This window comes from Cydia amplana, unplaced genomic scaffold, assembly GCF_948474715.1.
Source record: "Cydia amplana unplaced genomic scaffold, ilCydAmpl1.1 scaffold_32, whole genome shotgun sequence".
NCBI classification, from domain to species: Eukaryota; Metazoa; Arthropoda; class Insecta; order Lepidoptera; family Tortricidae; genus Cydia; species Cydia amplana.
In genome coordinates, this window is record NW_026947476.1 from 25,772 (window position 1) to 50,194 (window position 24,423).

General features: G+C 44.7%; 1 protein-coding gene across 1 annotated transcript; it reads left to right on the plus strand.

Annotated features, from left to right (window-relative positions):
• Nucleotides 1-5,275: 5,275 nt before the first annotated feature.
• Nucleotides 5,276-6,889, plus strand: LOC134661983 (uncharacterized). The gene has a single exon (XM_063518216.1). It carries the CDS (start codon nucleotides 5,606-5,608, stop codon nucleotides 6,845-6,847), a length of 1,242 nt encoding a protein of 413 aa, XP_063374286.1. The 5' UTR covers nucleotides 5,276-5,605; the 3' UTR covers nucleotides 6,848-6,889.
• Nucleotides 6,890-24,423: the final 17,534 nt, after the last annotated feature.

Genomic DNA, 24,423 nt, shown 5'->3' on the forward strand with positions numbered 1-24,423 from the left:
CTTTGACCTGCGCTGATACCCAGCCCACTAGCAGTCTACCCGCTACGGCTACTTTTTTGGCGGCAGCCACAGGGCAGCGAACCCAAACCGTGCCTAGACTCCAGGGGTCCACCTTAATTTCGCCCACTTTGACGTCCCGGTCTGGACAACCTCCGGCTTGTGCTATTGCTACGGCGATGTCTTCGGCCGCCACTGAGTCATCCAGCCCAGAAATGCGAAGTTCGGCGCATTTTGTGGGCCTCGTCACCCGAACCTCCTCCGGGCTGAATAGAAGGCTAAGCTTTTCAGCCAATCTGTCTGCCTTGGCTCCGCTCTCTGCACCCGGCACCTCAAGCATCCGTGCACCGGTGGCCGCCACCTTGAACCGGACTGACTGGATCTCCAGCTCAGCAAGATTCACCTTTTCTTTTGCCTCTGCAATCAGGCTCTTATAGGTTATACCCTTCTCCTCAGCCTTAGGCTGCAAGGATATAACAACGGCTGTGGAGCGAGGTGGCCGTAACTTGCGCTTGCGCTTGCGCCCTGCTTGTCCCCTCGGTCGCGCTGGCACTAGACCTTGCTGCTCACTTTTCTTGGTCGCAGCTGGTTTAGGCTTCCGTGGGGCTTTGGGGGCATCAGCTGCTTGACCACCGGCCGTCTTTTTGGCCTTTCTTCCTGTCGCCATCTTCCAACCATCCTGCAGAGGAGGAGGAGTAGACGCAGTAGGTGCAGTAGGAGCCTGCGATATTTTTCTAGCTGCCTCCTTGGCAGCCAGGCTAACTTTTTTGCGCTTGTTTTTTGGTTTTGCGCTCTGCGTTCCTTCAGGGTGGGCAGCCTGGGCCGCAGTTACTGATTCAGACTCCGTTACCGTCGCTGGACCTAGTGGGAAGGCCGGGTCTTGGCCACTCGTTCCGGTAGGTGTCGTCTGTTCAACCCACCGGCCAGAGGCCAGTGATGGTCGCATCCTTGTCTCCGGAAGAAGGCGACTCTCGATGCCTGCCAGTCGAGCGTCGAGCATGTCGCCAAATTGAGCCTGGCTCGTACGCAGTGCGTCAGCTACGATCCGTTTAATTTCCGGCTCAGTGGCCACGGCTGGCTGGCTGCGTATTTCTTGCACCTGCCTGCGCAGCTCCGCTAGCTGGCATGTGAGCTGTGTGTTTGCCGCCTCCAGGCGCGCAACCTCTTCCGTCGCAGTGCGTGTTCTCAGCAATTCGAAGGCGTCGCTGATGGTCGCTATAGATTGCTTCAGGAGCTTTTGGTGCCCACCCTTCAGGTGACCTGAAGTAGCGATCACGTGTTTTACTGCACTTAGAGCATCCTTAACCTTTGATTCGGTTGCCACCATTGTTTGTGGCTCCTGGCCGTGGTCAGACAGCCGCCCACTTTCACGGCGGTCAGCTCTCTCCTTCGCCGCCTCTTCGGCTGACGCAAGGAAGGACGCCAACGCCTTCTCCGTCTCGCGCTGCTTGGCTTGCGCTCTTTGCGCCCGGATCTCAGCCTCTTTTCCGTGGCCGGCTTTACTCATAGTTGGAGGCCAGCCTTTACCCCGGTTGGAGGTAGCCTTGAGGAATTTCCTAGCCCCGCATCGCGTGGGTGTGCTAGACCCGAACCTAACCTAACCTAACCTAACCTAACCTAACCTAACCTAACCTAACCTAACCTAACCTAACCTAACCTAACCTAACCTAACCTAACCTAACCTAACCTAACCTAACCTAACCTAACCTAACCTAACCTAACCTAACCTTTGTTTAGAATGTGCAGGTCCAGCTCATCAATTGCAGCCGACAGTTCTTCCCCTCTGTGGTCATTTATGGGGCTTCCCCACCACGAGCACTTTGCATTTACGTCCCCTCCTACGAGCCATCTTTTGGAACCTACTTCCCTTTTGATTTTGGCGAGTTGTTCGATATCTGGCTCAATTGGGTGATTGTGTTCAGGATTTTCTAGGTAGATGGAGGCGAGTGTGATTTCCCAGGCACAAGTTCGGATTCTCACAACCACTATATTGTTTGTAGTGAGTACTGTTTGTACTGAATGACGTCTAAGTCTTGGTCAAACACCGCTATTGCGGCTTTAACAGTTCCTTCTCCTACGTCGGTATTCTGGAAAATTCGCACTCCTCTATGGCCCCTCATCTCCCTAATTGCTCCTACGTAGGGTTCCTGTAATAGGGCTACTGCGATTCCGCGGGTCGTCGCTTCCATCAGTAGCTCATTGGTTGCCAGTTTGCTGCGCTGGAGGTTAGCTTGTGCCACCTTGTAGTTTTTTGTGTTCACCTGGGCGCCCTTAGCAATAGGCTATAGTTGATCTGGCTATTGCGTCCCATTTCTTTCGGGTCGGGCAGTCAGTGCTGAAGGCATTATGCTCAGTGTGATCCAATTTTGCTCTCGTGCAGTTCTTGCATGTGGGAGGCACATTTGCGAGAAAGTCTTCGCACTCGCTTCTCAGGTGGGGGCCCCCGCAGTGGCTGCATAAATCAGCCTGGTCCTTGCAGAATCGTCTGCTGTGCCCATACCCCAAGCAGCGGGTGCATTGTACCAGGGGGGTTTGATCCTCGACTCTGATCCGCTGGAGATCAATGTGGACTTTGCCTGTTTCTAGTACTCTTTGCCAGATAACCGGCGAGACACTAATTACCACATGGTTGGTGTGGGGGTTTCTGGTTCTCCTTCTATATTTGATCTCCAGCCGATCATGCCCCTCGTCAAGGCCGCGAAAAACGTCCCGATTCTGGTTCCTAAGAGCTTTTAAAACGTCCTCATCTGTATTGACTGAGAGGACACTCTTAAGGACCAGAAGCGGGTCCTTGTTCTTCATTTCCTCGACGGTGAGGTCGACCCCCCGGCTCTCTATCCTTTCCCGGAATTTATCCCTCTCCCCTTTTGTTCCGAATCCCATGATGATCTTCCTATCCTTTGCTTTTCTAACTTTTTCTATCTTCACCCATCCTTCCTTTGCATCTACTGCTTCTCTAACTTTTCCCAGTACTTCGTCTCCCGTGTCCTGTTCATTCCTTGAGGTGATCACTACTGAGTGCAGCGCAGCCTGTTCTGAGCTCTTTCTGCCAGTTTGGCTGGCTGCTGCTACGCTCGCGTATGTGGCCCTCTCCATCACATCTTTCTGCCTTTCGATTACTTCCTTGAGTTCTTCTATCTTCTTTGCACATCCATCTATCTTTTCTGAATATTCCATTTGTTTTCTTTCATTGTCTCTTAGCATGTTTTCCATTTTATCTATCACTTTTTCCTGTCTATCTGCTCTTCTCTCATGCTCCTCTCTCTCTTTTTCCGCGTCTGCCGTGAAGGTTGTGTCTGTAGCTTTTGCTTCAGACACCACCCTCTCGGGGTTTTCCTTTTTTCCGGCTCCTTTCTGTTCAACATCCTTCACCAGCTTATACAATTTGTCTAGGATGTCCTTTACCGACAGCTTCATGTCTTTCTTTATGTTCCCGGATCTGTCTAGTTGGTCTTTAGCCTTCTCCATAAGTCTTCTGGCCTCGGCGGTTCTTGGGAACATAGCTGTTTTGTTTGTCGACGGGCCGGCCTGTGGTTTTGGGATGTTGGTACCCACGGCCGACACCGGGGGGGCCGCGGGGACCGGCGATGTCGCATCAGCACACGCGGCCCCTCCCGACGATGGGCTTTGTGAGAGCCGGAAAGTGCTGTCCAGCTTCACCCGTTCCGCGGGACCTGCCCGCTTCGTTACTGTGGTCGGAGTAGTTTTGGGGGGTATGGGAATACGGCTCTTTCCCTGCTCCCACTCTCCGATGCTGCGTCTCACGTTTGGGGCTTCACGTTTGGGGTTCTGGATCAAAGCTCATGCGGGACTGGAGGGAAATGAGAGGGCGGACCAACTAGCAAAAGCGGCCGCTACGGGATCCAAGAAAAAGCCGGACTACGACCTGTGTCCGATTTCATACGTCAAGCGAAGTATTCGGATGACAACGCTTGATGAGTGGAATCGTAGATACACGACCGGCTGCACAGCTTCCATCACCAAACTGTTTTTCCCAGACGCGATAGCAGCCTACAGGACAATTCGTAAAATTAATATAGATAGTGTCACCACGCAGATTTTCACGGGGCACGGTGGGTTCTCCGAATACCTGAACCGCTTCAAGTGCAAGGACAACCCATCGTGCATCTGTGGAAATGAAATAGCAGAAACGATCCCCCATGTACTGCTGGAGTGTCCTGTATACGGATTGGAACGACTAAACATACAGTACGAAATAAATATGCAAATGACGCTAGAAAATATAAGTGGAATAATGGAGAGCAAGAATAGAGAAAAGTTCCTACAGTATTGTAAAAGCATAGCCAAACGCGTAATAGAAAATAATAAAACTAGAGTATAAAATATGTTATTATAATATTTGAATATATTAAAAATTAGCATATAATAAATAGTAAAATAAAAAACAGAAGAAACTGTAAACTGTACAATATTGTAGCTATGTAAAATGTAATGTATACAATGACCCAAAAATAAAAACAAACGTGTATCACATTATTTTCCTGTGTTTAAAAATAAATAAATAAAATAGAAAAAAGAAATAGGTTAGAATAGAATATAGTAGTTGGGAATCCCACCCATAAAAAGAAGCGTAAGATATGAAGGAAGAGAGAAAGACAATGTATGAAGGATAAAAGTACGAGAGGCATAAAAGCGAGAAATTGTATGAAAGAGTTATCCAGTAAAGACAGGCTCCGATCATGTTGGAGGTTTAAAAAAAAAAAAAAAAAAAAAAAAAAAAAAAAACCTAACTTAACCTAACCTAACCTAACCTTGCCTTAAGAAAAATTGTGTAATTAGACTTAAGGAACTATCCACACCTCCCCTGTACAGAGGCATTTTACGGCTCTGCATAGAGCGAAAAAATTTGTAATAGTATATAAGACTGACTCTATATTTAGAGTAAAATTGTAATATATAAGTAAAAATAAAAAACCTGATAGTAGAGTCAGCGACTCTACCAAGCCATATTTGTCCATATTGTACCATTGTTTTAAATCTTGTGTCCCTGTGTGCCCATTTACAAACTATACAAAGTGCATATAGTGACACCCTCCAACATGTCGGCAACAACTAGGACACCAATAAAAAAGGCGGAGGAGCCTAGGTCTCCTAAAAATGGGTCTGTGGAGAAGACCGTGAGACGCAGGACAGGGGAATGGGAAGCCGCAATGAAGAAAACTACCCCCACCCCCACCCCACTCCCTGCTACAAAAACGACGCAGGCAGGCCCTGCAGAACAAAGGCCCTCTACATCTCAAGATGAACAGGGGTAGATCGGAACAGCTACTGTGCGGACGTCATTTTAAGTTGCTCCGCGTTTTAATCAAAAACCTGTCGTAAAAAGTGAAGATTGTGTGTAGTAGTGATCATAACTAAATAACGTATAGTTGCTACGTGAAGTGGTGTTATTTTACATCTGTAAAACTATGTATTTACCATAATAATCACATACATACTACTAGTGAACTTAACGGTAGACGATTTGTGTTTACAAACCGGTTAGCGCTGCAGCCGCTGCCTTTATTTTCTCGCTAGACGATAGTGTTATTGTGTACTGTCAGTGCAGCGCCTCCAGCGCTTAATTATCATGCACAATTCTAGCAATATGGACATCGACGGCGCCGATAACTACGTGTGTGCAGGCTGTGAACTGGCTATAACGGACAATTTATATTTAAGTTGTAGCTCATGCCAACGTAAATATGACCTACACTGCCTCAACATGTCGGTGGAGCGCTTCCAGGCGTTGCAGCAATGCACCAAGGATAGCTGGACGTGCCCCGAGTGCCGAAGACTAACAGTGCCTAAAACGGACTATGATAATTCCCCAGCGCGAGCGATGTACCATGCATCTCATTCGAGCGACGCTTGCGTGACCAATGTTACGCATCGTAAAAAACCTAGCAGGCCGAGCTCTTCGCAGGTCGTATTACCTACCCCGGAAGTTCACACAGTGGAAACTATTATAGACACCCCTTTAAATATAACACAGCAAATTCAAGAAGGCTTTAAGCTGACAATGGAGACCTATGTTATGTCAGCGCTAAATGATTTTTCTAATAAGTTTTTTATTCGGCTAGACAAACTCACAGCTACAATGGAATCAATCTCTTCGCGTTTGACCTCGTTCGATGAACGCATCACGTCCTTGGAAACGCGCTTCAGTGACAATATCGACACAAATCAAAACAATGAGTTAGTGATCGAAGTGGAAAAACTGAAGTGTCAAATAAATGAGCGCGATCAGGAGTTACTCATCAATGACCTTGAGATCACAGGGGTCCCTGAGACAACAAATGAGAATAAACTACACCTGATAACACTTATAGGTCAAAAAGTCGGAGTGGCTGTATCGGAGCATGACGTGATGAGTGTAACCCGGGTCGGTGTTCGTCGTGCGGTCCCAGCTCAGAAAATACACAGTGGAGCGAACTCCGCAGACGAGTCCAGCAGCCTGTGCGAGGCGACCCCGGAGGGACCAGGAGCGGCAGGCCCCCCCCCTGAAAGCGACAGTACTTCGAGCGTTATTATGACGTCGCGGCCTCTGGTCGTGCGGTTCGTGCGGCGTGATCAGCGGGACCAGCTGCTCCGAGCAGCTCGCGTCCGACGTGTCATCGATACGACGGGCCTCGGCTTCACCGGTAAACCGAGTCGAGTCTACATTAACGAGCGTCTCACAGCTGCAAACCGGCAACTGTTTTATAAAACTCGAATGGAAGCCCGGCGCCTGCAATGGCGAGCCCCCTGGACGACTCGTGGTAACATCTTTGTTCGACGCGATGCTGGACATTCGGCAATAAAAATCAGGTCTGAAGCCGACATAGGTAGGGTTTTTGGGAACAAATAAGTTTGCACCTTATGTATTACTTAATGCTTTATTAATGCACTTCGTTTTCTTTTGTATAGTCGTAATGCTCATGTGTGTAAATTATAATTTATTTGTGAGGATTCTCAATGAGTTCATTAAAAAAAAAACCGTTTTTAAGTTACCACTCATTGTAACGATGATAAACGCATGTCAACAAGAATATTATCAAATGTTACCTAAACGATCTGCTGTGATGTGTGTTTATATTGTTATCGCTCGTCAACTTGTTTTTAGTTTTAATTTTCGACCTTGTGACTATGAATTAGTACGCACTAGGCTTGTAAACATGTCTACGTATAAAAAACCGATAATACTCCTGTCAATACCTACTTACCTGCTTATATATAACGAAATAAATATATATTTGTATACACTGCATGCTATTTATTATTTTATACTTTTGAATAATTACCAAAATAATAACTTTCAGAGGCAAATTTCAGCTCGGTCACATTTTATACCGCCTAATGGTTTATACTTCCCCAGATTAACATCTGTTGAACGCCGCCATATGACGATCCTCAAACAGCTGCTTATAAATAGTTTGTTTTGCCAGCTAGTGTTCTCGCATGTTATTAAATATGTAATTAAAAATAAAAACTTTAAATTGGGTTTATTGAATGCCGGCTCGCTAGGAACACGCCATAATGAGTTTTTAGTAGCCCTTAACCGTCACCCTGTAGACATCTTAGCTATAAATGAGACATGGTTACGTATTGGTGAGGAACTGCGTGCCCCGGCTCCGCCCGGGTTCCGTCTGCGTCACTCGCCGCGACCGGCCGGCCAGCGCACACGCGGCGGTGGTGTAGGATTTTATATAAGTGAACATATACGCCCGCGCGTACTTACGACGCCGTCGTCGGCTCCCAGCGTTGAGCAAATGTGGCTTGGCCTTAATCTTAATGGCAATAAGATTGCTATAGGGACCGCGTACCGGCCCCCATGGCAGAGTGTTGATGTTTTTCTTGATGCACTAACTGAGTCAATATGTTCACTATCAGCATATGATCATGTCGTATTGCTAGGCGATTTCAACATTAATACCTTACGCGCTCATGATCCGAACACAATCAAGTTATCAGATTTCTTACGCACACTACAACTATCACAATTTGTTAATGGACCTACCCATTTTACTGATCACTCAGAAACGCAGATAGATCTAATATGTTCAAATACAAAAATAGGACATGTAGCGGTCAACTATATCCCCGACCTCAGTCACCATGCGTTTATCACCTGTGAGCCAACATTAGGAAAAATAAGCCGGTTCCAAGGTGGTTAGTGTACAGACCGCTTAAGGATATTGATATGCAAAGGTTTAACGCTGACCTTGAATCTATAAACTGGGAATGCTTGGTGTGTGACAACGTCGGCGATACTCTTTTCCATTTCAATATGTCCATTTTACAGCTTTTTGAACTCCACGCGCCGTTAAAAAAAATTCTAATAAAAAAGAAACTTCATCCTTGGATCACACCCACGGTCAGGGAGATGATGCGGCTCCGTGATGTAGCGCACGCAAGATTTCGCCGAACTGGGCTTGACTCTCATAAAAAATATTATAAGGATTTAAAAAACATAGTTAACGCAGCTATTTTTACCGAAAAATCAGCCTTTTATCAGACATATATTACAAGCAATCAAAATAATCCCAAAGTTCTGTGGCAAAATATTAAAAGTAACATAGCCGATTTTAAAAAGCGTAATGAATTGCCTCCTAACTTTAATAATCCAGATCAGATTAACAGCCACTTTCTTAATTTACCTACTAGAAGAGGTGTCACCCTAACCAGTTTAATGTATTATGAGTTCCATAGATTTGGTTCTGCGAAGTTCATGTTAAAACCAGTAGATGAAAGCACTGTTTTGAGGATCATTAAATCCTTTTCAAGCAATGCAGTAGGCACTGACAACATCACGTTGGATATGGTTGAACTTACCTTGCCTAGAACCCTATTTATCATCACAAGTATCATCAACCAATCCATCTGCACTGGTGTTTTTCCAGATGACTGGAAATCGGCGATAGTTAGGCCTATACCCAAAACACCTCAACCTACTGACTTAAAGGACCTCAGGCCTATTAGCATTCTGTGTTTCGTGTCGAAAATTCTAGAAAAAGTGGTATGTCGGCAAGTAACAGATTTTTTAGAAGCAAATAACATATTACCAAATAAGCAGTCTGGATTTCGGAAAGGGCGCAGCACAGCCACGGCACTCCTGGACGTGATCGATGACATACTAACAGCGCAGGATAAAGGAGAGGCATCTATCCTAGTCCTCCTAGACTTTTCCCGTGCCTTCGACACTATAAATATTTCACTATTGCTGTCTAAACTTGCTTACTATGGTTTCGACGTCGGAACCATAAAATGGTTTGATAGCTATCTCTCTGGCCGTTCGCAGAAAGTTGGGCTTCGTAATTATTCTGGACTAACAGATTACTCTTTAAATGTATCTGTAAATTGCGGAGTCCCTCAGGGGTCGATTTTGGGTCCCGTTTTGTTTATTTTGTACGTGGCAGACATTGCTAGTTGTATAAAGAACTGTCACTATCACATGTATGCAGATGACCTACAAATTTATAAAACGTTCCATCCTCGGGAGACACAAACTGCTGTGGAGCTGTTGAATCAGGATCTTGATCGTATCGACGTTTGGTCTGGACAGTGTGACTTAGTCCTTAACCCCAACAAGTCAAAGTTTCTAGTGCTTGGCACTAAAGGCCAAGTTGACAAAGTCACCAGGTTTGATATTAATGTTATGCTCGGGAGGGAACGCCTCGAACGAGTCTCTGCAGCCCGTAACCTCGGCCTACTCTTAGACGAGGGCTTGCGTTTTGAACAAAATGTACTCGATGTCGCTAAAAACTGCTACTATAGATTGAAAGTACTATATCAGGTTCGCCAATATCTCAGTGTCGACCTTAGAATAAAATTATGCGACACTTTAATATTATCCAAACTCAACTATGTCGACACTGTGATTAATGGTTGCTTACTGGCGCGTTCGAAGGCACTCCTTCAACGCATCCAGAATGCTTGTGCCCGTTTCTGTTTCCCCATCCCTCCACGTACTCATGTCACCCCTTATCTTAACAGTGGTAAGATGTTGAAAATGGAAGCACGTCGTTCGTTGCATTTTGCGACCCTACTTTTCGGTGTAGTAAAATTCCAACAGCCCCAATACCTTTTTAACAAGTTGTCGTTCTCCTCCCGCCCAATGAGAGATGCCATTCGACTTCTCTGTCCGAGACGCGGCGGTTGCGCAGCGTTTCGTGGCAGTTTTCGCTATTCTGCCACGAAATGCTGGAACAACATACCCCCTCCAATACGTAACTTAAAAACATTACATACTTTTAAACTTAAATTTAAACAATATCTTTTCAGCTTGCAACTGCCGTGTTCTTAGCGTTCCATGCAGCTTAGCTATATAATTTATTGGTAGGTATATTTTACTTACTTCCGGCGTAATACGGTGCATAAAAGATTTTTTTTTTTTTTTTTCTTTTGTTGGTTAAAGCCGTCAATCGTTGCCTTTTCTGTAAACCTATTTACAACTACCAACTCACCTATTTTATATTATAATTCTTTATTTATTCGAGTTCCCTTTTTTATGTATATATGCTCCACTATATTTAATATTATACTAAATACATGCTTTGCCTGACTATATATATTTACATATTCCCAACCCACTCACTTCCATATCAAATTTCACTTTGTTTCTTTTTCTTTGTCTTCATGTATAAGTTTGTAATTTGTGTTAAATATTAATTAGGTACTGAATCACATTTTGACACTGCCTTTACTGTTCTGAGCTATCTTCTTGCCCTGGGCTCCACGGAAGACCAGCGCTATAGCATATATATTATGTTACAGCATATGCTGAGTGGTGTCCATTTGTAGCCTCTATAGCAGCATCAATACTACGATTATTATTGCATGTTAGTTTAAGCTACTAATAGTTTTAACTGTTTAGTGTATAAGATCTTCTTTCTTAAATGTATATGTGTGGTGCTGTATGTAGATGGTTTTTGCAATAAACGTTTTTCTATTCTATTCTATTCTAAATCACACCAATAACGGCCTCGCGAAAAATTCAAAACCCGCGACAACACCTTTTGGTAGCAGAGGCGAGGGCATGCGTCATAAAAGCCAAGACAAACCTCAACAACTCGGGGAACATAAGTAGAATTATAAAAGCTGAGGTTATTGCAGCTATTGACAAGTTGTTTCTATTAGTGAAAGAAGCCGAAAAGAAAGGGAAAAGAAAGGAAGAAATGGAAGATGGAGATCAGGACATCGGAACAGAGGAATCACCGAATACCACCTTCACAGTAACGGAAGAACCAAAAAACCCTTACTCAAAGGAATTAGAGGAGCACACGAAGTTACTAAAAGAGAATAATAAAATGATGTGCGAACTAAAAGAGGCGATGGAGAAACAAAAGGAAGCGCTGGAAAAGGTGACAACGGTGGCGACCACCTATGCAAGTGTAGCAGCAGCTCAACCCCCTGGGGTAAGCAGAGTACAGAACGCAGAGCGGAAGACACTGCACTCCATCGTGGTCACCTCGAAAAACGAAACCGAATCCGGGGAGGAGGTACTGGATAGGGTACGAAAGGCTGTGGACGCAAAGGAAGGATGGATTACGGTTGAAAAAATAAGGAAGGCAAAAGACAGGAAAATAATAATAGGGCTAGGAACAAATGACGACAGAGAGAAACTTAGGAACAAGTTAGGTAAAGATGGGGGTGATTTGAACGTCGAAATGGTCAAAAACAAAGACCCACTACTCATCCTAAAGAATGTCCTCGTCATCAATACAGACGAGGACATTCTGAGGGCTTTGAGGAATCAAAACAAGAACATATTTAGAGACCTCGGCGAAGAAGAAGACCGGATGGAGATAAAATACAGAAGAAGAGCAAGAAATCCCCACACCGGACACGTGGTTATCAGTGTCTCGCCTACTATATACCAAAGGGCAATAGGCATAGGCAGCGTGCACATTGACCTCCAGCGTATCAGGGTGGAAGACCAGTCCCCGCTGGTTCAATGTACCCGCTGCCTCGGTTTCGGGCACGGAAAGCGATATTGCACCGAACCCGCAGACCTGTGCAGCCACTGTGGCGATCCCCATCTGAGAGCGGAATGCCCAGATTGGCTTACCAAAGCAGCGCCACCAAAGTGTCACAATTGCTCAAAAGCCAAAATGGCGGACACAGAGCATAATGCTTTCGACTTTGAATGCCCAACACGCCGAAGATGGGACAATATAGCCCGCTCAACAGTGGCCTACCACTGCTAAAGGCTCCCAAAATGTACAAACCGTCGATCAAGAATTACACAGATTCAAGATCTTGCAGGCAAATCTCCAGCGCAGCCAGTTGGCAACAAATGAGCTGCTTCTGGAGGGATCAAAGCAGAAAGCTGCCATAGCTCTCCTCCAAGAGCCATATGTGGGAGGGGCAAAAAGAGTAAAGGGATACCAGGGCGTCAGAGTCTTTCAGAACTCAGAGGCCGACCAAGGAACAGTAAAAGCGGCAATTGTAGTTTTCAACAGCGACCTAGACATAGAGCAGTTCCCAGAACTTACCACGAAGAACATAGTTGTGGTAAAAGTTAAAACAAAAGACTGGACCGTCGCACTGTTATCCTTTTACTTCGAGCCGGAGGAACCCATAGACCAGTATCTGGAAACACTCAAAGTAGTACAGGAGAAGATAGGACCCACGAGGCTAATCCTTGGAGGAGACTCCAACGCTAAGAGTATCTGGTGGGGCAGCGCAAGCGAAGACCAAAGAGGCGAGTTGCTCTGTGGTACTCTCACAGAAATGAACCTTCACATCTTGAACGTCGGCAGAACCCCAACTTTTGACACCATAAGAGGCGGAAAACGATACAGTAGTCACGTAGATATTACAGCCTGCACTGAAGAAATGCTGGGCCAAATAGATAGATGGCGAGTAGAGGAAGGGCTGACGAGTTCCGACCACAACACAATTGTCTTTGACATAAACCTTAAAAAATCAAAGGGAACAAGCATAGAACGAACCACTCGAATTTATAATACGCAAAAGGCAAACTGGGAACAATTTCATGAGAAACTGCCCCAGTTCATGCAACAAGACAACCTAACAATAGAAAAAGTAACTGAAATACAAAGCAATGAAGAATTAGAGGAAATTATAATAAAACTAGATTCAGCAATAACAGAAACCTGCAAAAAGACAATACCAAATAAAAAGAAAAAAGATACACTTACCATACCATGGTGGACCGAAGAACTCGCAACCCTGAAGAGGGAAGTCGCCACAAAGAAGCGAAGAATCAGGAACGCAGCGCCAAACCGTAGACAAATAGTAGTGAATCTGTATATAGAACATAAGCAAAAATACGAATCAGCGGTGTCAGAAGCAATTACCGAAAGCTGGAAGGGGTTCTGCAAAAAACAGGATAGAGAGGGAGTATGGGAAGGAATCTACAGAGTTATAAAAAGGACAGCGAAACGGGAGGAAGACTTGCCACTCATAAAAGAGGGAAAAGTATTGAGTGCACTAGAATCCGCAAGACATCTGGCCGAGACCTTTTACCCCGAGGACACGAGAGAAGATGAGGGCACGGAACATCACCGGAGGCGGATCGCAGCCGAAAAAGTAAACGAGGAGCAGCATTGTGATAAATATGATCCGTCGTTTACACCAGAGGAACTGAATGCTGCGACAAGTTCCTTCAACCCTAAAAAGGCTCCCGGGGCAGAGGGCTTCACTGCGGACATCTGCTCTCATGCGATAAATGCTGCCTTTGACTACTTCCTGGCACTTATGAATAAATGCCTGGCCAACCACTATTTCCCGAAGCTATGGAAAAAGGCAATTGTGGTCATACTTAGGAAACCAGGAAAAGACACGTACACCTCACCGAAATCGTACAGGCCGATAGGGCTTTTGCCCGTACTAGGCAAAATATATGAGAAGATGCTGGTGAACCGACTCAAGTTCTATGTGCTACCAAACATGAGTAGCCACCAGTATGGATTTATGCCACAGAGGGGAACAGAGGACGCCCTCGTAGTGCTCATGGAACGTATACGGGCAGGGCTAAATAATAAAAAATTAGTCACGTTGGTATCGCTCGACATTGAGGGCGCTTTCGATAGCGCTTGGTGGCCGGCAATAAAGACCAGACTGGTGGAGGAAAAATGCCCCGTAAACTTGAGACGGGTCATCAGTAGCTATCTCAGCGATAGGATGGTGGAGGTCAGGTACTCGGGAGAGATACACAGGAGGGCTACGGAGAAGGGTTGCGTTCAGGGATCTATAGGGGGACCTATCCTGTGGAACCTTTTGCTGGACCCCCTCTTGAAACTTTTAGAGAAGAAGGGGTTCTATTGCCAGGCATTCGCGGATGACGTGGTGTTAGTCTTTGAGGGCAAGGAGGCCAGGGATATTGAAAGACAGGCAAATGTCGCTCTCGAACATGTTAGGGCGTGGGGTGTCGACAACAAACTGAAGTTTGCACCTCATAAGACTAGCGCCATGCTGATAACAAAAAAGCTAAAGTATGACACACCGCGCCTTAGCATGGGAGGGGTCAACATCGAAATGTCGGAAGAAGTCAAAATCCTTGGCCTGACCATAGACCATAAGTTAACCTTTAACAGCCACGTCGCCAACATCTGCAAAAAGGCCGTAGGGATTTACAAGATGCTAGCCAGAGCGGCACGAGTGAGCTGGGGCCTAAATCCTGAGATAATACGCACAATATACACAGCCGCAGTGGAACCAGTCGTATTATATGCAGCAGCGGCATGGGCACCAGCCGCAGACAAATTAGGAGTACGCAGAATACTAAGTGCGGTCCAGAGAGGCTTTGTACAGAAAATGTGTAAAGCGTATCGAACGGTGTCATTAAACTCGGCACTCCTGCTCACAGGGGTGCTCCCTCTCGACCTCCGAATTCGTGAGGCGGCCCTATTATATATGGCCAAGAAGGGAGCACCACAGCAAGCACTGGGAGGTAGGGAAGTGGAAAAGATGACCCCAAAGATACAAGCCCCACACCCAGCAAACCAGATGGGGCTAGAGTTCGGCATCTTGGGAGACGAGCACCAATACGCACTGCATAATAACTACGCAGTGCGTCTATTTACCGACGGAAGCAAGATAGAGGGTAAAGTCGGAGCAGCTGTGTCCGTATGGAACAGTATCGCAGAGACCAAAACCCACAAACTTGCACTATCACCGTATTGCACAGTATACCAAGCCGAACTCCTCGCGCTGCACAAAGCAACAGAAGTTGCTTCGAAGCACAATGAGACCGCATTCGGAATTTATAGCGACTCTAGAGCGGCCCTGGAAACAATAACAAACCCAAACTCTCCCCACCCGCTAGCAGTAGTCATAAGAAAAAACCTCCAGGATTGCAAACTCCAGAACAAGGAAGTATCCCTATTCTGGATCAAAGCACATATAGGGCTGGAAGGGAATGAGAGGGCAGATTGCCTTGCAAAGGAGGCAGCACAAAAGTCCAAAAAGAAAGCGGACTATGATCAGTGCCCGGTTTCTTTTATGAAACGTACCATCAGGACAGAAACGCTCCAAAAATGGGACAAAAGGTATAAGGAAGAAGAAACGGCCTCGGTTACAAAACTTTTCTTCCCTGACGCGATCACAGCACGTAAGGTAACCCGAAAACTGGTCATGGACAGTACGCTCACACAGCTGTTCACTGGTCATGGGGGATTCTCCTCATACTTGAATCGCTTCAAGTGCAAGGAGAGTCCCTCATGCGCATGCGAGCCAAACTCGGATGAAACCGTAGAGCATCTCATCCTGGAGTGCCCCATCTACGGTCGGCAAAGGTTCGACTTGGAACAGAAAATTGATACAACTGTAAATAAACAAAATTTGCACAGTTTGGTTGAAAATGGACACACTAGAGATGCATTCTTAAGTTACTGCCAGGAAATTGTAAAAAGAGTAAAAATGAGAAACAAAACAGAATGAGAAATAGTATATTACAAAATATATAATAGGTATATATTAAGTAAATATACACATATAAAAAATAGAAATAAAAATATAGCTCTAAGAATTGTCAAAGTACTTAAGAATCCAAATGTAAACATAGCGTAAGATTGTAAAATTGGTATATTAAATACAATGTGTAAACTTTATTACCCCTTACTGAACAAAAATAAATAAATAAACGTAGCTAACTAGTATATAGGAAACAAATAGGTGGTAGTCCCAACCACAAAGAGTGAAAGATGATGAATGTGAGAAAGAACAGTATGTAGCATGAAAGTGCGAGAAGCAAAAATGCGAGAACTGGTATGCAAGAAAAAAGCCGATCAAAGTAGGCTCCGATCATGTTGGAGGTAGATAGAAAGAAAAAAAAAAAAAAAAAAAAAACCTAACTAACCGAGTCACGCACCCCCCAGCGTCGAAGCAACAGCGTTTCCGCAAAGAACCGCAGGAAAAAAAAAAAAAAATTCGTGGAAGTGGCAATTTTAGTCCTATCGCAATGAAAGTGGTGTTGTTGTACGCGTAATCGCAAGACCCATATAGTGCAAATAAGTGCTTAACCCACGGATCACAGTGCGAAGGAGAATTGACCGAAAACCTCAATTTTAGAGGTTACAAACAACAAAAACGCTGTCTGCGGCGCGCCTGGTCGCTGCAACCTACACGTGCGATACGTCGTCAGAAGCGCCTCGACGAGCCCTACACGACGACACCTCAGCGACATCTACGAGACGCACCGTCGAGGCACAATCTTCAAAAAAAACAAGTACCACGTGGTGGCGTGGTCAGCGATCCAGAGGCGTGCGGCAAAATCCGACGATACAGTAAGAAGCGGCTCATCACCTGGAGTGTTACGGCACTTAGATCAAAATTTTTGGACCTTTAAATAGTGAGTAATTGACTTTTTAAAATTCGAAATTCAACGTGAAATAACTCTGAAACTTCAGGCAGACCATATAGGCATACCAAAAAAAAAAAATTATAAGGGTTGAGACCACCCTTAATTGACAGAGGGGATAGGGCAAATAGCAGGGAAGAAAACCCGAAATTCCTCCGGCCACTGGTTCCCGAGATATCGGCCCTCAAACATCAAGTTTGACAGTTCGGCGGCCATCTTGCCGTTTTTTAGGGTTCCGTAACCAAATGGCAAAAAACGGAACCCTTATAGATTCGTCATGTCTGTCTGTCTGTCCGTCTGTCCGTCCGTATGTCACAGCCACTTTTCTCCGAAACTATAAGAACTATACTGTTGAAACTTGGTAAGTAGATGTATTCTGTGAACCGCATTAAGATTTTCACACAAAAATAGAAAAAAAACAATAAATTTTTGGGGTTCCCCATACTTCGAACTGAAACTCAAAAATTTTTTTTTCATCAAACCCATACGTGTGGGGTATCTATGGATAGGTCTTCAAAAATGATATTGAGGTTTCTAATATAATTTTTTTCTAAACTGAATAGTTTGCGCGAGAGACACTTCCAAAGTGGTAAAATGTGTGTCCCCCCCCCCTGTAACTTCTAAAATAAGAGAATGATAAAACTAAAAAAAATATATGATGTACATTACCATGTAAACTTCCACCGAAAATTGGTTTGAACGAGATCTAGTAAGTAGTTTTTTTTTTATACGTCATAAATCGCCTAAATACGGAACCCTTCATGGGCGAGTCCGACTCGCACTTGGCCGCTTTTTCAAGTTGCAATATCTCGGCAACCCGGGGGCCTAGAGACTCGCGGTTTCCTTCCTGGAGGATAGAGCAGGCCCATCCACCACCCCCAATTCTTTTCAGGAAGTTTCAGGCATTTTTCAGTCCGAAAATTCCTGAAAATTTTTGAGGCCTGAAAGTGGTCTCAGCCGACAGTTTAGGTTAAGTTTAGCGTACCAGTCGAAGATCCGGGTTTTCTGCGACCCCGGGAACGGGAGATATCAGCGGTCAAAGTTGAACTTTGACAGTTCTTGCCGCCATCTTGGAAAAGTTCAAACCAAGATATCTCCCAAACGGTAAGTCGTAGAGGACCGGGGTTTTTTGCAGGGACACAGGCACGGGCTGCTCTGTGTGGGTACTCACCTTTCAGGATTCCTTCGGAGCTTTCAGGAGTCAACATTTTCAAAAAAAATTCAGTCCTGAAAGTGGATAGAGCTCGTCGAGCACAGTAAAACGAGCCCACGCACGGCAAAATTGGACCACCGGTTCCCGAGTTACAGCAAGATACCCGATTTAAAACCGGTTTTGGAGACCGATACCAGAAACTTTAAAGCGCCACTGCTCGGGAACTCCTGGGACTAGGATAGCCGTGTTTGGTATCGTTGGAAGGGGCTCGGGGAGATCTACCTTTTGGACATAAAAATTCGGCTCTAGGTAGAGTCCAAAAATTTTTTGTTAAAAGTGAGTGTCATTTCTTAGATTTAAGCGATTACTGTGTTTATATATACAGTATATTAGCTTTAAGCTCATAGTAGAGTCTGCGACTCTACACTTGTATGACAATTTTGACTCTACATTTTAGAAAAAATTAATTGTGTTCTTTTTAGGTTTAAGCGATTGCTGTGTGTGTGTATATATACAGTTTATAGTAGTTTTAAGTTGATAGTAGAGTCTGCGACTCTACACTTGTCTAACAATATCCGACTCTACATTACTTGTTTTGGATACAGTAACCCCCCCTTTACAGGGGTTCTAGTGATAAGACACTACCTCCAACAAATGTTCAGGACCCCCCCAAAGAACATCGAGTCGACGATGTCGCCCACGAAGCCGGAAAAGATAAACCCACGACCATCAGTGAGGAAAAGTGTAGGGGAATGGGAAATGGGCAAAACCTTCCACCTATCACCAGGTCCATCGTCGACAAGGACCGCGGGTGCCGAAGTTACATTAAAACCGGCCCCCGCGGCCCTCCCGTCACAAATCGTGGGCGCCGCTAACAAAAAGGCTAGCCCTGCGGAACAAAAGCCTTCGAGCCCAGTGCCGGAGAAATACAAGGACAGGGTAAGTGAGGCGAGGGCATGCCTGAACAGAGCGAAACAACATATGAACAGCTCAAGAAACACCTCGAACGTCATAAAGACGGGAGTGTTGGCAGCTCTGGATCGACTCTACCAGCTGGTAAGAAGCGGCAGCAGAAAGCAAGAAAGGTGAAACACCAATGGAAAATAAAGGGGCCTCGAATCTGGCTACAGAGAAAACTACCCTCAACGCAACGTTGGAGGTAAGCAAGGACACAAACCCACCCAGAGCAGACACCGTAAACATCCTGTTCAAACAAATATGAAATGAACAATAAAAAGATGGACGAGCTGAAGGCCTCGATGGAGACCCAGCGTGAGACCCTAGAGAGGATGGCGACGACCGCGACATACGCAAGCGTAGCGGCGGCGTCCCCAAACACGACGCAGGGTGCGGCCTCGACCTCAAGAAGAGGCACACTGCACTCAGTGGTCGTAACCTCCATGGATGAACTCGAAACGGGAGACGAGGTCCTAAACAAAATAAGAAAAGCGGTAGACGCCAAGGACGGCTGGATAAAGGTGGAGAGGGTCAGGAAGGCGAAGGACAGGAAAGTTATAATGGGGTTGGAGACTATAGAAGAGAGAGAAAAGATAAAAGACAGGTTAAGGAAAGAGGGAACGAACCTAGTCGTCGAGGACGCACAAAATAAGGACCCGCTTCTGATCCTGAAGAGCGTCCTCACTATAAACTCTGATGAGGATATAGAGAGGGCTCTAAGAAATCAGAATAAGGACATCTTCCGCTGCCTCGACGAAAAGGACAGCAAGATAGAGATCAAATACAGGAGAAGGACGCGGAACCCGCACACCTGCCATGTAGTAATATGCGTCTCGCCTAAAATCTGGCAAAGGGCAATGGAGGTGGGAACCGTCCACGTGGACCTCCAGAGAGTAAGGGTCGAAGACCAGACACCTTTGGTGCAGTGTACGCGCTGCCTGGGCTATGGCCACGGCAGGCGGTTCTGCGCTGCACCGGCGGACTTATGCAGCCATTGCGGCGGTCCCCACCTGCGCAACGAATGTGAAGATTACATCGCAAAGTTGCCGCCGAAATGTAGGAATTGTGTGAGGGCCGACATAGACGATACCGAACACAATTCCTTCAGTTCGGCCTGTCCGACGCGGAAAAAGTGGGACGACATAGCGAGGTCAAGCGTATCATACTGATAAAGGCACCCCAAAGACCGACTGCCAAGAACTAACGAGCTTGGACCACACTGTCAATAATTTTAGACCACAGCCTCAAAAACAGCAGTTAATAAATAGATATTGTATAACAAGCACACAAACCACATTTAATGCAAACTGGGATCGGTTTCTTGGAAAACCGAACCAGGTTTTGTTGAAGAAAAAAGTGATACACAAAAAAGAATACAAATGTAAAGCACAAAACATGACATGGTGGTCCACTGGACTCGATCAAATGGGGAAACACGTAAACTACATCTGCAACGACACAGAGGTGGAGGGAACGGCGACATATTTAGCTATAGAAAAGAAAAGGATTATATGTACACCGATAAATAAAAATGTAATAGGTATTAAGAGTATGCTTGTTAAATATAATGGGTATATTTTAAAATAAGCATACAACATTAAGTTAAGAAAATAACAAAAATATTAATAGTCGAAACAAAGCGAAACTTGTATTGTTAGAAATATGTAACAAATTGATGTCCCTATATAGAAGATAAGGCCAAGAACGTGTAAACCTATAGTTTTAAATATCTATAAGAAGAAATTGTAAATTTGGAAAGAAAATAAAAATAAATTGTTGTTTTAATAAAAATTACAATCCCAAAAATAAAAAACTGTAGATAGAATAGAGTAGTCGTAGCAAGGAGCTCCCACCTTGAAAATTGATGAAAGACGATGAATGACAGAAAGACAAAGTATGTGGAATGATAGTACGAGAGGCATGAAAAGCGAGAACTGGTATGAAAGAGTACATAGACAAACACAGGCTCCGATCATGTTGGAGGTAGAAAGCAAAAAAAAAAAAAAAAAAACCTAACCTAACCTAACTTTGCGTATTAAGTATGTATGTGTTTTGTTTATTATTCCTATCAGCCTTGAGGTCTTACGTATGCTATCTTTTTCTTTTTCTTTTTTTTTCTTTTCAAGTGAATGTGATAGTAAATTACTGCAGGTAAGAAAAGAGTCCTACGCTTATAGAAAGTTGCAGGCGTGTTTCCACTTGAGACCGTCATTTATTACTCATTGGCAATAACAATAGGATTAAGTCGTGGCGTGGTGAATTCTTTGTCAGCGTTAGCTAAACACGTGCGGCAAGCGTTGTGTCAAACGATATTAATACCTGTTAATTTCCGTCTAAATAATAAATGCAAATTTTAAATATCAGAAGAGCTTTTAAAAACACCATAAGTCTTGGTAGTAACTCGGATACTGAAACCACATACTATAGTTCATTTTTTTTTAGCATTAGAAATAAGGTAAACAATCTTGATGTCTCTTTTTTAATTAAAAAGCACATTTTAAAAATAAGTTACGGTAAATATGTAACAATTCTCTGGAATCTAATACGATCTTTTATAGTCTTCTGCTTTCATAAGTAATAGTTATGGTTTTTAAAAAGTGTTTTTCAATTAAAAGACATGTCAAAATCGCTTACCTTCTTTCAAGTTCTTTCTAATGCTATTAAAAAAAAAAAAAAAACTAAACATAATTCGAAAACTCCCAATACTTTCCCAACTGATGCCCCCCCCCCCCGGCAGAGGAACAGGAGGAACAAGATAGAGATCCCGAGCTGCCGCGCTGGAGCGAAGAGCACCGGATGGGGTGGAGCGTGCCACGCCGGCTCTGGGATCGAGCGACAGGGAACAACTACAGGAACAAGAAACCGAATCAGAGGAGGAGGACGAGGCACACCAGGGGGAAAACAACCGAGAAGGGATTCGACCGCTGGAACTGATCGGACGCGCAGGGGAACCGCTCGCGGAGCTGGAGTCGGACGACTCCACCTCGTCGTCCTCTTCCTCCTCCTCCTCCTCCTCTGCGTCTTCTGCGCCTCCGCCGCCGCCCTCTGGAGGCGCAGGCGTGGCCGCATCCCGCCAAAGCGTGGCTGGCTCCAGAGAAGGAGAGACTCAGCCAGCACCGGAGCTCACGGATGACGAAGAAGAGGAACCGTTCCAGGACTCAGGGAGCTCGTGGGTTCCTTCACCGGAGGATAGAAGATCCTCCGGAACGGAGGCCACGAGCCCAAACTCGGTAAGGGCAGATACCCCGAGAACCAGGCGGTGGAGGAATATGGAGCTCTTGTTCCAGGGCCCCACAACAACGGGAGCACCAAAAATAAAGGAGGGACCATACCAACAATGCGTATTCTGTGGATATCACACCAAAACGAGAAACGTACACAGGCATCTTCGGAACATTCACGGGAAGGGATTGGGGGCACACGAAGGCTCACAAATTTTCACCTATTATGGATATTTTAGAACGGCCACTCCTCATAAGTTCTGCCCCCCGAAATTCACCCCGCCAAGGGAAATCCTGGCTAAAATGCAGAGGGTGAATAAAATATGGCTGAAAACAGCCAAATAAGACCCGCGGGGGAAAGAACCCAACTAAATTTCATTCCATTTCATTCCACATCACCTTTCCATATATTCTTCGGTTGCCAGCCCAATGTCGCTGAGTCAAGTAATGTTAAAAATGAATAAAAAATTAGAATAAATAAATACGCTGATGTATGTTTAGTTTAGGAAAAGATCGTTGTTTTTAAAGAAGAAAGTAGTTTTGGTTTTAGTTTTAGATTTAGGGATAACAGTTGTATAAAAGTAAATAATTGTTATCAACCTAGTAGTAGTGTGATTATAGACTATTTGTAAATATTGGGAAGGTGACCGAAGTCAAGCAACATCTGACAAACAAATAAATGTAGTAGTACTTTATATGCATAACACCTCTATATACTCTTCGGTCGCCAGCCCAAAAGTAAACGTCTGTATAAGTAAGTAGTCTTAGTATTAGTGTAGTAGTAGATTCAAAATAACAGATTAATAAATGTGACTTGCTCATCATCATCCATGTAAAGTTTTAAAAATAAATAAAAACAAATAAATAAATTCGCTGATGTGTTTAATGATAATTTGGAAAAAGTCCTTTTAAAATTGTTTAAATAGATTGTGTCTAACAAAAAAAGAAAGTAGTTTTAGTTTTAGTCTTTAGACATAAGGAAAACAGACATATAACATTAAAAAAGAAAAGATAAAAATCCAAAAAAGAATCAAGTACTGGAGAAAAAATACCAGTATTAAAAAAGCAGAGGAGGGAGGAGGGAAAACAAAAAAAAAAATAAACCTAACCTAACCAGTCACGCATCCCCCAGCGTCGAAGCAACAGCGTTTCCGCAAAGCTCCGCGGTAAAAAATTCATAAAAGTGGCAATTTTAGTCCTATCGCAGTGAAAGTGGTGTTGATGTGCGCGTAATTGAAAGGCCTATACAGTGCATATAAGTGCTTAACCCTCGGATCACAGTGCGAAGGAGAATCGACAAAAAAAAAACCTCAAGTTTAGAGGTTAGAAACTTCAAAAACGCTGTCTGCGGTGCGCCTGGTCACTGCAACCCACACGTCGTCAGAAGCGCCTCGACGAGCCCTACACGACGATACTTCAACGACATCTGGGAGACGCACCGTCGAGGCACAATCCTCAAAAAAACAAGTACCACGTGGTGGCGTGGTCAGCGATCCAGAGGCGTGCGGCTAAAACTGACGACACACCAAGAAGCGGCTCATCACCTGGAGTGTTACGGTACTTGAAACAAAATTTTTGAACTTATACTTTTTGAGAAATTGACTTTTTAAAATTCAAAATTCGACCGGAAATATCTCGAAAACTTCAGGCAGACCATATACTTTTTTTAAGTGAAATCTTGTGCGCGCTTGCTGGGACTCTACACCTTTTAAGTTTGAAGATTTTTTGGACAATTTAAGTTAGTAAAATTTTGAATTTTAATAAGGTGTGCCGCCCCTGTCCGGAGGTCGATAGTAGTCGCAGAATACGTAAAGCACAAGGAGGAGTATGAACAGGCTGCTGCTAAAGCTCAGGTGGACAGCTGGAAAGAGTTCTGTCACAAACAAAACAGGGAAGGGGTCTGGGAAGGTGATTGGAAGAACCGCACGTAGGGAAGAAGACTCACCGCTAGAGAGGGACGGGGTGGTACTTGATGCGAAAAGCTCAGTGCGCTTGCTGGCGGAAACCTTTTATCCAAAGGACTCTACAGACAGCGACAACATCTACCACCGCACAGTGAGGGAGAGAGCCGGCGTTGCAAACAACGGCGAGCAAGAAAGAATAACCTGCGATCCGTCCTTCACTATGATGGAACTAAAACGAGCCTACGATTCTTTCAACCCAAAGAAAGCCCCTGGGGAGGAAGGTTTTACTGCAGACATTTGCCGTCATGCCATAGAAGTTGACCCAGATGCCTTCAAGGCGCTACTTAACAAATGCCTTAAACAAGGATATTTCCCTGAAGCCTG